This window comes from Plecotus auritus, assembly GCF_963455305.1.
Source record: "Plecotus auritus genome assembly, chromosome: 10".
Classification (NCBI taxonomy): Eukaryota; Metazoa; Chordata; class Mammalia; order Chiroptera; family Vespertilionidae; genus Plecotus; species Plecotus auritus.
In genome coordinates, this window is record NC_137785.1 from 44,180,591 (window position 1) to 44,193,206 (window position 12,616).

Sequence of the window (12,616 nt, forward strand, 5' to 3'; positions counted from 1 at the left end):
ATCTTCCCATGCAGGGAAGGGCCACACAGGGCCTCTGAAAAGTATTGTTAGTTCCTTTTCCCTACAGAGAGACTTGTACTGTGTGCCATTACTTTTTAACAAAGCTTTCCTGGAAACTTGCCCTGGGCACTTGAGTGATCTGATAGGAGGGGGCCTAGTAGGGTCAGTGGTCAAATCTCTGAGCTTCTTACAAGTGGGATCATCCTGTAGGAACCACAGTGCCCACCAGGGCTGAGCCAGAGGCAACTTGAAACCATCACTTATTATCCCACCCGGTGCCCCTGGGTCAGGAATTCAGGAGCAACCTAATTGGGTGGTTCTGGCCCAGGGTCTCTCATGAGGTGGTAACCAAGGCACTGGCTGGGGCTGCAGTCATCTAGGGCTAACCGGGGCTGAAGGATCCACTGGCAAGATGGTCACTTACGTGGCTCGTGAGGTGGTGCTGGCTGTTGGCCCCAGTGCCGGTGGATCTCCCCATGGGTTGCCTGAGTGTCCTCACACCACGGCATCCGGCTTCTCCCAGACTGAGCGACCTAAGAGGGAGCGAGGTGAAAGCTGCAATGCCTTTTAGGCTTGGAGGTCGTACATCGTTACTTATGCCGCATTCATTTGTCTATTCACTGGAATAGAGTTGCCAGTTTTAGCAAAGCCAACAAAAACAACAGGATGCCCAGTTAATCTGAATTCCAGATAAACAATGCATATCCTTTAGTGTAAGTACATCCCATACAGTAATTGGGGCATACTTATACTAAAATGTATTTGTTGTTTTGCTGAAATTCAAATTTAATTTGGACATCGTGTATTTTATCTGGCAACCCTATGTTAGAAGTAAATCATGTAGTCCAGGATACACTCAAGGGGAGGGGAATTAGGTTCCATATTTGAAGGGAGGAATGTCAAAGAATTTGTGGAGGTATTTCCAAACCACCACAAGCAGAATGTTGAAAAATGTCCTTTGGTCCTGGAGTCTGTGGGTAACTGCATGAGAGCATAACAGGATGAAATAGTTCTGGGGCGAGCAAGGTCATCTTCCTAATAACCTTGCACGTTTGTTGGCTTACAGCAAATCACACACGACTTCTTTGATCCTCAGATAGCCCTGGAGGTGGGTGAGGCAATGACTTCGCTCTCCACTTTACAGACGAGGAAAGCGAAGTTCAGTGCTGCTCCAGGATGACATGGGCAGAAACGGCAGAGGGAAGACAGATTCTCCCAATGAGGCTGTACCTAAGGCACTGACATGTCTTGGATTCATCTTTTATCTTCTGTCACATTATTTCAAATAGGTGATGGGATTTGTGGATCCTTGGTGCCATGTTGCCTTCCGAGTGATGGGGAAGACTCTCCAAGAAGCTGAGGGCCAAGATGCAGTTCTCTCTCCCAATCCCCAAAAGCTCCAGGACCACCCTGGCTAAACCTGGGGGGATTCACCCCACCACCTGCAGACTCTTTGAACTGACTGGCTCCGGAGTGCTGAGAGGAACATTATTCCTTTTCACCAGGGGTCAGCCAACCATACATGAGACTGTGGACCAGCCAAAGAGAGAACTACTCTCTCCCAATTTTTATTATAAGAAATTTAGACATAGAGAAAAGTTGAAAGGGTAGTATAATAAATATCCATACCCCTTCCACCCACTCTACCTATCTTACTATGAGTAATTCTTACTATCTTTTCTGTGTTTTCTTTATAAATATATTTACCTATTTATATATAGAATTTTGACAACACATTTTGAAGGAAGTGGTAGATTCAGGACACCTCTTAGCTTGCATCTTCTAAAAATAAAAACATGCTCCTATGAAAACATAATTTATGATGGCATCTAATAAAATTAACCATGATTCTCTAATATCATCTAACATTCAGTCCATATTCTAATTTTCCCTATTGCCCTCAAAATATCTTCTATAGTCAATCAAGGCTCACCTATATGTCTCTTTAGTCTTTTAAAATCTAGGACAGTCATCTCTGCAGAGTTAAGGCCAATTGTCTTATAAACAGTTCTAGATTCTGGATTCCCAGAATAAAGACTATATTTCCTGATCTCCATTGTAGTAGGATGTGGATATGTGACCAAAAACCTACTCATGAGACATACGTGACAGTATTGTGTGTATCTTCTGGGAAGTCTGCTGCTGCCTGGAACATGAGTGTGATGGCTGGCACTCTGGCAGCCATATTAAACCTAAGGATCAGGGTCACCCTAAAGGCAAGAGCTGGAAAGAGCTTCATAGAATTGACAATACCAGGTCTGTTTGCTTACTTCCCCACCTCTTGTTTCCCACCTCTTTTTTCTTTTTAATTATGTGTTTATTGCTTTTTTTAGAGACAGGAAGGAGAGGAATAGAGAGATAGAAACATCAACAAGAGAACATGGATCACTGGCTGCCTCCTGCATGCCCCCTACTGGGGATTGAGGCCCCAAACCGGGCATGTACCCTGACTGGGAATTGAACTGTGACCTCCTGGTTCATGGGTCAACGCTCAACCACTGAGCCATGCTGGCCGGGCCCAGCTCTTTTATTTGAGAAAATAAAACCTTATGTGCTTAAGCCACTGCTAATTGGGGCTTTCTCTCATATTTAGCCAAATTTAATTCTAGCTAATAAAAAAAAGCCAAATTGAGACATCTTGTATTTACCTGTAGGATATGTTATTCTGTGTCTCAGGATTTCCCTTTCCTGCAGGTGCACATTTCTGGCAGCACACCGTGACAATGTCCTCAGACTATCATGTTACCTACCATGCAGTGTTGAATGAATCTTGGCAGTCAGGGGACATTTCTGTAAGAACCTTGTGGTTATAAATATGGGAAATAAAGTGGATGTGACCTGTCACAGGTAAGAGGACACCAGGGGCCAGGGCTGAGAGGTGTGTGTGCAGGAGCAGGGGAGGTGACTTGGAGTTTGCACACGGCAGGTTTGGGTAATACCTGGGCAGCAATACAGGGGCAAAGCTCCAAAGGGCAGGGCTTTTAGGAGAGGAAACGCAATAAACATGCAAACTCCTTGCATTCTTGCCAGCCAAGAAGAGGTTTCCTGGGTGTTGAAAACTCTATTTGAAAAGTGTCCCACAGGAAACAAAAGGAGTTGCAGCAGGTGAAGGCAATCTGGCTGCACCCCCTATGCCTGTCAATCACCAGGGCTGCCTTGGTGGGCCCAGGAATGAAGCTGGGCCTGGAGGGTCAGAGCATTTCCTGGGTCAGCACCCACCTCGGCCTGACCCAAGCATGTGGAGTGCCGGGGTTCTTTTTCCCAGCCTTACAAAGGGTTCAGCATTCTGGAGAAAGGCTGAGATGATTAAGAAGGAGTCCGTGGACAAAAGATATTTTTGAAAGGCATTGGGGGTCAGAGGAGCTTCCAGCTGAAGGAGCTAGAAGGCTCTTACCTTGACCAAGTAACCTGCTTTTATTAGTACAATTTGTCCCAAGGCAAGGTGGAAATATATACTTCAAAGGGTACAGTATCAAAGGGTATACAGAAACATTGTCAGTTTGGGGAATAGCCTACAGCTGTTCAGGTGTTTGGCCAACAGGAGGCAATAAAGTGCCCTGAGCTATCTGGCAGTTAACAATCCTATTCAGGTTTGGGGGAAGTGCCTTTTAGCCATTTCCAACAGGTAAACTACATATGTGGCTCACTCTTGTTGAGCCTCCAAGCTTCACCAACCTTTTGGTAAAACTCTTGTAATTATTACATGCTGGAATTGGTTCTCGGTGGAGGACATGCAATCTTGGTGCTACCATTTCAGTCCTCAGTAATCTGAGAAGCTGGTCAGTGTTTTGAGCTTCAACCATTCTCTTGGATGTTGAATTCTGAGTCCTTAATATATCTAGACATCTTAATAGACATCTTCCTACCTCAACAGAGCAAAAAGTGTGGGTCCCAAGTCTGGGGACCTAAAAGAAATCACTGTGGTTGGGTCAGAATTTCAACTGATGTTATCATTAAAAAATAAAAGCACACATATGCATACACACACACACACACACACACACACACACACACACACAGATATGAGAGAGAGAATAGTGCTGACCCAAATGCATTTGTTCTTTCACTCACTCATTCTTCCAACAATCACTTGTTGAGATCTGACTTCCTCCCACTGGCTGTGCTATGTGGGGAGATGCGGATAACTGACTTTTTCACCATCTCTCTGTGCCTCACAAGAGACAAATACAGCCCTGCCAGTGTGGCTCAGTGGTTGAGCGCTGATCTATGAACCAGGAGGTCACAGTTTGATTCCTGGTCAGGGCACATGCCCAGGTTGTGGGCTTGATCCCCAGTATGGGGGCATGCAGGAGAAAGCCGATCAATGATTCTCTCACATCATTGATATTTCTCTCTCTTTCCCCGCTCCCTTCCTCTCTGAAATCAATAAAAATACATATTAAAAAAAAGAGAGAGACAAATACAAATACAACCGGCCAGAATCTATTGGGTCACAACTTACAACAGTGGACGGAGCCCAGTGCTTCCCTAGCAGAGAGGGGAGTTGCTGGGGGCTCAGCCAGGTACAGCTACACTGAATTTTCTGTGTGGCCAGGACTAATGTCATACAATTTTCTGGGACCGTAATTACGCAAAGCCCTGATGTCTTGCCCTGATATCTCAAAAGCAGAAACCCGTTTTAACACCACTCCTTCCAGAGATCTGTCACGGGACCGAGTGGGTGGCTCCACTGCTCCCAGAACCTGGCTGGCTCCCAGGGAACACTGCTCCCAAACGCTTTGTCAGGCAGTTTCCTTGGTCTATTTCCTAATGCATTTCTCAGCCATGGCCCTGCTTCCCGGCTGTGGTGCTCCCCAGGGCCTGGATGGGGGAGGGGTGTTGTGATAGGAGGGTAGTTGAGGGGTTGGGGAGTTGGCTCCCGCTCAGAAGGAGCCTCCACTTCTCAGCATCAGGCCTCTCCAGCTTGGTGCCCCTGCTTTAGGTCTTCCTTGCCCTCTCTACTGGGAAGCACCGCCTGAGTCATGGTTTTAACGGACACACACACACACACACACACACACACACACACACACACACGGTTCTTAATGGACTTTGATGGCCATTTAGAACTGTACTCTGAGGCTGGCTAATGTGATTAGCTAGTGAGTTTGTTTCCTTAACTCAGTAAAGGATTTGTCTCTATTTGACCCTTAGAGGTGACTCTAATGGTGAGAACTCAAGGCTGATGATGTGAGGGGGGGTTGGAAATCCTGTACTGTTCATCAAGCAGGAGAGGTAGCACCACAACTCGGCCAAGGGCTTGGCCTGGGTTGGAATCCAGTGTCTGCTACTTAGCTAACTACATGACCTTGAGCAAGTTCCTTATCTTCTCTGTGCCCATTTGTGAAAACAGCGTTATTAGATAAGAAGGATCTACTGCTTCGGGGCTGTTGAAGAATTAAATGAATAAAAACGCAGAAAGCACACATAACATTCCGGCACATAGTAAGAGCTCGCAGTGTTAGCTGTTATTGTGAGGTGAGCGCCTATTCTTCTAAGGCACTTGTAGAGCTGGTTCCTCTGACAGCCTTTCCGCCTCTGAGGTCCTGATCTTTACTGCTGCTGGAAGCTGATGTGACAGGCAGCAGCGAACTCTGTTGCAGTATTCATTTCTCCCTCACCTCTGAATTCTCTGGGGGCAGAGGCCATGTCTATCATCTGTTCAAGTTAGCAAACTGACTTGAGCATCTGTGTGTGCCAGGCTTTGCTGGGTATAGTGATAAAGGTGAATAAGCAAATGCCAACATGGCCCCCTACCTTGTTTCCCGGGAACTAGAAGAATGTTTGTCCCAAAAATGCAGGCTGAAGAACTGAGGAATGTTGATATGAATTCTTGTGAATACAGATTTAATTTTAAAACTTATATTAATTTAATTTTAAAACTTATATTAATATCCTCACACCTTTGATCTCTGATGAATTTCATACTGGGAAAGGCAGATTGTATTTACAATTTTAATGGACCATGTGGGTTTGCCAATGGCTGGCTGTCTTTATTGCTAGAAAACTGATCTGAGGATACTACTTGTTTGTTTTTTTAAAAAATATATTTTATTGATTTTTTACAGAGAGAAAGGGAGAGGGATAGAGAGTTAGAAACATCGATGAGAGAGAAACATCGATCAGTTGCCTCCTGCACACTCCCTACTGGGTAGGTGCCCGCAACCAAGGTACATGCCCTTGACCGCAATCGAACCTGGGACTCTTGAGTCCACAGGCCGATGCTCTATCCACTGAGCCAAACCGGTTAGGGCTGAGGATACTATTTGATTTAAAAGCTTGTAAGTTGGAAGTTCCTCATTTATAAAGTATCAGGGTTGATGCTACTTTCAAGAATCTATTTATTTTTAATTGAAGCATAACTGACATACAATATTATATTAATTTCATGTGTACAGCATAGTGATTTGACATTTGTATATGTTGCAAAAAGATCACAATAAGTCTAGTTACCACCTGTCAGCATCCCAAATTAATATAATATTATTGACTACATTCCCTAGGCTATAAATTACATCTGTCCCCATGACTTGAGAGTACATGAAACAGAATTTACTCTTGTATTCCTATTTATTAATTATTGTATTATTTTCCACGAACAACTGTAAACCTACTTTTGCCCACTCCTCTATTTAGTCCCCTAGTAAACTCATTCCTCACACAATTTACAATAAAAGTGTTATATTTAAATGGTTTCCAAATCTGGTCCTCTGTTTCCAGTGGCCAATGTGTTTTTCTCTTTCCACCCAAACCCTACCCCCCGTCCAAGCTTTCCGACCTATCCACTGCATCAGTTTCCTCCTGAGTCTCCAGCTCATAGCCGCCAGTCACTCTCAGGCCTTGTCTTTCCTTCGTCCTCTTCATATGCAGTTACACAGTGACTTCCGCAACCTGTCTTTCTGAAAATGCCCTTGAATTTGATCCTTCCTTTAAGCTTCCACAACCCTGCATTTGTCTCCTTGACTTTTATTTACTTGAATTTCAAACGATCTCATACCCACATGCTAGCAATTGGTTTAAAAAAATACGATGAGAGTTAGGATATATAGATGTAAAGTACATGAAAAAAATTGCATAAAGGAGGAGAGCATTTGAGATCTTGATACCCAGCACATATTGTCAGTTTGGCTTAAATAAACTCTTATAAAAATTCTAAAAAAAGATAGCATAAAGGATAGGAAAAGATAAACTGTTGCAAAGTTCTTGTATTACTTGGGAAGTGACAAAGCCATTAAATTATAAAAAGTCAAGGATGCATATCTTGAAATATTTGGGGTAACCACTATTAAAATAATATAAGAATATATAACAAAATAAGCTAGTAGAGGGGAATTAAAAAAAACACCCTGAGTAATAAAAAAAAGGCAGGAAAGGAAAAAAAAAAAGAAAAAAGAACTTATGGATTAAATATAAAGCAAATAGCACAATGGTAGACTTAAAACCAACTCTATTAGTAATTATATTAAATGTAAATAGAAATATTTGCCACAAAAACACTAACCAAAAGAAAGTCGGTGTGTCGTAAGTAATATTCGACTGAGAGACTTTATGGCAAGAAGAATTACTAGATATAAATAAGGACATTTCATAATGATAAAGAGTTGGGTTAAAAGGAAGACACAATGAATCTACATTTGTATGCACCTAATAACAGAACTTAAAGAAAAAATAGAGAAGTTGACAATCCTTATTTCAGTTACTAATACAAAGGCATGAAATGTGGGTTTCCATGCACCTGGTGGGTAAGCAATTATTCCGTAGTGGTGGTGAGAAAGGTTTCATCCTATATATGCGAGGAGGGGCCTACGAAGAACACCTCCCTCCGTTTCATAGGACCCGCGTTCTCCCCATTCCCAGGGGGTCCATGGACATAAAGCGCATCTCTTCTCTCTGTGGGATAATAGCCGCACCGAGGCAGAGAAGGACAAGCGCAGGGGCTGTGACATTTGCAAGACACTAGACAGAGGATTGTTAGAGACTGAAGTTCCAGGATTTCAGTAAGGAGAGGTGATGTACTGAACGGGTGGGAGGGAGGAGAGGAAGGACGTGAGGATGCCACAGGAGGGAAGTGTTGCAGATTCAGTGTGAGTCCTTCTCAGCCTATGGTGTGTGTTCTTGAGGAAAGGGCTTCGGAAAAATGTTTCCTTTCCTTTCGGAAGGAAACTGAGGCAAAGAGCTGGCAAACATAAGCGGCTACAGAAGATGTAAGGAACCTACGGAGCAAAATTCTCCAGGGGTGGGCAAACTTTTTGACTCGAGGGCCACAATGGGTTCTTAAACTGGACCAGAGGGCCAGAACAAAAGCATGGATGGAGTGTTTGTGTGAACTAATATAAATTCAAAGTAAAGGAGCGGAGGGGAGAGCAAGAGAACCGGATAGAACAGCCGGATCTGGCCCGCGGGCCGTAGTTTGCCCACGGCTGTAACCCCTTCACCCCAGATTCAGCCAGAGTAGCTCCCATTTCATGTTCCACACACTGGCTGTATCAGTTAACTTTGGCTGCTGAAGGTTAGAAAGTAATCTGGTACTATTAAAGTATGGAGTCAGCAATCTGGGCTGGGCTGGGGGTCATTTTGGACTGGGCTAGGCTGGGTTGATGGGGCAGGGGCTCACTCGTGCGTCTGCCGTCAGCGTCCGGTAACGGAGGCTGGTGGGCAGGGATGCCTGGGCTCCCTTCTATGTTCTATGTGACCTCTCATCCTCCAGCAATGGAGAGAGAGCTTGGGCTCATCCACATGGCAGCCCCCAGATTCCGGTGCAATAAGAGAAGGCGAGCCCCAATTCACTAGCACATTTCAAGTCCCTCCTTTCTGTCTGCCACTATTCCATTGGCCAGTGTCCTCACACAGCCAAACCCAGATTCAAGGGGTGGAAATAGGCTCCACTCTGGCTGGAAGAGCTGCAGTCACCTTGCATACAGGAATGGGGAGAGATTATGGCCATTGAAAGGCAGATTCTCAGACCCTGCTCAGACATACTGTATCACATCTCTGCAAACGGGCCTGGACTCTCCCTCTGTCAGGTGGTTCTCCCCCTTCATATTTTAAAATGTTAACTATAAATATACGTGAGGCAGATATGATATATATCTTAAAAATAAGGCACACTAACATAATGTACATTCATGAAACTATCACCCCACTTAAAAGCTGGATCGTTAGCAATAATCATCTATATTTATAATTACTTATATGCTTTTCTCCTGCGCCTTCCTCCTGCCTCCCATGAGAGGTAACATATTACATTTTGTTTTCCATTTTATTAAAATTTAAAAAATATGCCTATACAATGTATTGCTTAGTTTTGCTTTCTTTAAAAAAAAAATTTGGCCGCAAGTAAGAAAGCTTACACTGTTTTATTTCTTGAATTTTTTTATTGTGATAAAATACACAGAACATAAAATTCCTGATTTAACAATGCTTAAGTGTATAATTCAGTGGCATTAATTACATCCACAATGTTGTGCAACCATGGCCACTGTTTGCAAACCCTTTTCATCAGCCCAAACAGAAACTTTGTACCTATTGAGCAAGAATTCCCCACTCCTTCCTCCCTCCAGCCCCTGGTAGCCTATCTACTTTGTGTCTATGAATTTGACTTTTCTAGATATTTCATATAAATGGAATCATACAATATTTGTCTTTTTGTGTCTAGTTTCTTCTTTCACTTGGCATAATGTTTTCAAGGTTTATTCATGTGGTAGCATGTATCAGAACTGCATTCCTTTTTATTTTTAAAAAAATATATTTTTACTACAGGCCCAGTGCATGAAATTTGTGTAATCAGGGGTGGGAGGGGGGTCTGGCCTGTGCCCTTTCGCAGTATGGAAGCCCTCGGGGGACATCCTTAGCGCTGCCATGGAGGCAGGACAGGCTCCCCCCACTGCCACTGCGCTTGTCAGCTATCAGTCCGGCTTGTGGCTGAGCGGCACTCCCCCTGTGGGAGTGCACTGACCACCAGGGGGAAGCTCCTGTGTTGAGCATCTGCTCCCTGGTGGTCAGTGTGCGTCATAGCGACCAGTCATTCCGCTGTTTGGTCCATTTGCATATTACCCTTTTATTATATAGGATTGGTTTCAGAGATAGGAATGGTGAGAGAGAGAGATTAAACACCAATGATGAGAGAGAATAATTGATCGGCTACCTCCTGCACGCCCCCCACTAGGGACCGAGCCCACAACCTGGGCATGTGCCCTGACTGGGAATCAAACCATGACCTTCTGGGTCAGATGTTGACGCTCAACCACTGAGCCTTAGCTGGGCTACATTGCTTTTTATAGGTAAATAATATTCCATTGTATGTATATGACACATTTTGTATATCCATTCATTTGTTGAAGAACACTTGGATCTCTTTCTACCTTTTGGCTATTATGAATCATGCCACAATGAACACTGGTATACAATGGTCTATTTGAGTCTCTGTTTTCAATTATTTTGGGTATATTCACAGAAGTAGAATTGCTGGGTTGTATGTCAATTCTATGTGTGGTGTATTTTTTTAAATGTATTTTTATGGATCTCAGAGAGGAAGGAAGAGGGAGAGATGGAAACATCAATGAGCATGGAACAGAGTGTAGAATCTCGGAGGGAAGGCAGGGAAGGTGGGTGGGTGGGAGGTAATCAACCCAAGACCTTGTATGCATAAATGCATACCCCATGGATATAGACAGTGGGGTGGTGAGGGCTTGGGGTAGGCTGGAGGGGATTGATGGGGGGAAAAAAGGGACATATGTTAATACTTTCAACAATAAAGATTTTTAAAAAAGAAGAAACATTAATGATGAGAGAGAGTCATTGATGGGCTGCCTCCTGCTTGCCCCACACTGGGGTTTGAGCCCGCAATCTGGGCATGTACCCTGACCAGGAATCGAACCACAACCTCCTGGTTCATAGGTTGACCCTCAACCACTGAGCCATGCTGGTTGGGCTATGTTTAGTGTTTTGAGGAACTATTTAAGTGTTTTCCACAGAAACGACACCATTTTAGGAATGTAAAGTGGTGTATCAGAATTCCATTTTCCAGTTTTGCCAACACTTATTAAAAAAATTGTAGCCATTCTAGTAGGTGTGAAGTGGTGTCTCATTGTGGTTTTGATTTGCATTTCCTTAATGACATCTTCCAGTGACGTTGAGCATCTTTTCATGTGCTCATTGGCCATTTGTATATCTTCTTTGGCAAAATGTCTATTCAAATAATTTGCCCATGTTTAATCGGGTTGTCTTTTTGCTGTTGCAGGAATCCTTTATATTAATCCTTATCAGATATATGATTTGCAAATATTTTCTCTCATTCACAGACTGTCTTTTCACTTTCCTGATATTGTACTTTGATGCATAAACGTTTTTAATTTTGATGAGCTCAACTTACCATTTTTTTTTATTTTGTTGTTTGTAATTTTGGTGTCATATCTAATAATCCATTGCAAAATTTTGTTTGGCTCTGAGCTCTGCAACAGTGGAGTCAATCTGAATATCTTCTGAAATTTGCAGTATTCTTTCAAATCTATGTTTATGAGATTATCCAGGTTCTTTCATAGTTCATTCATTTTTCATGGCTGTATAATATTCAATTATAGGGATATACCACTCATAATTTACCCATTCCTTTATTAATGGACATTTGTGAGGTTTCTAGTTATTATTTTTAAAATCTTACCTAATAAAAGAGAAACATGCAAATTAACCATCACTCCGCTATGCCCACAGCCAATCAGAGTGAGTATGCAAATTAACCCAACAAAGATGGAGGTTAATTTGCATATGCAGGCGTGGAGCAGAGCGGAGTGAAGCCTGCTATGAGGGGAAGGGGGGGGGGCGGTGGAGGGAGCTATGGTAGTGGTACTTGGGACAGAAGTGAGGACTTGCAGCTCCAGGCCGCCCGGGAGCTAGGAGGTGCTGGCTCCCGGGCAGCCAGGGAGCAGGGACTTGCCAGCTCCCGGGCAAGCTGGGAGTGAGGACTTGCCAGCTCCCAGGTGGCCCGGGACTGGGGACTTGCTGGCTCCGGACAGCCAGAGAGCGGGGACTTGCTGGCTCCTGGGCCTATGCTTGCATGAATATCGTGCAATGGGCCTCTAGTATGTATGTATATGTATATATATATATATATATATATATATACACACACACACATATATATATATATATATATATATATATACACACACACATATATATATATATATTTTTAAAAAATATATTTTATTGATATTTTACAGAGAGGAAGGGAGAGGAATAGAGAGCTAGAAACATGGATGAGAGAGAAACATCGATCAGCTGCCTCCTGCACACCTCCCACTGGGGATGTGCCCGCAACCAAGGTACATGACCTTGACCGGAATCGAACCTGGGACCCTTCAGTCCACAGGCCGACGCTCTATCCACTGAGCCAAACCAGTTTCGGCTAAAATATATTTTTATTGATTTCAGAGAGGAAAGGAGAGGGAGAGAGAAACATCAATGATGAGAATTATTGATCAGCTGCCTCCTGCATGCCCCCTACTGGGGATTGAGCCTAAAACCCAGACATGTGCCCTTGACTGGAATCGAACCCGGGACCCTTCAATCCGCAGGCCAACGCTCTATCCACTGAACCAAAAGCAGCTAGGGCTGTTTC

General features: G+C 43.6%; 1 protein-coding gene across 3 annotated transcripts in view; it reads right to left on the reverse strand.

The window, feature by feature from the left end:
* The window catches only part of TXNL4B (thioredoxin like 4B), a 39,346-nt gene that overhangs the window by 12,421 nt on the left and 14,309 nt on the right, over positions 1–12,616 (reverse strand). For all 3 annotated transcript variants that reach the window (XR_013959233.1, XM_080645292.1, XM_080645293.1), the window contains exon 4: positions 425–533. Coding sequence is in view for 2 of the 3 variants with exons in the window: in XM_080645292.1 (XP_080501418.1) it covers positions 425–533 (109 nt within the window). In the remaining variant the exon portion in view is untranslated. The remainder of the gene's footprint in view (positions 1–424; positions 534–12,616) is intronic.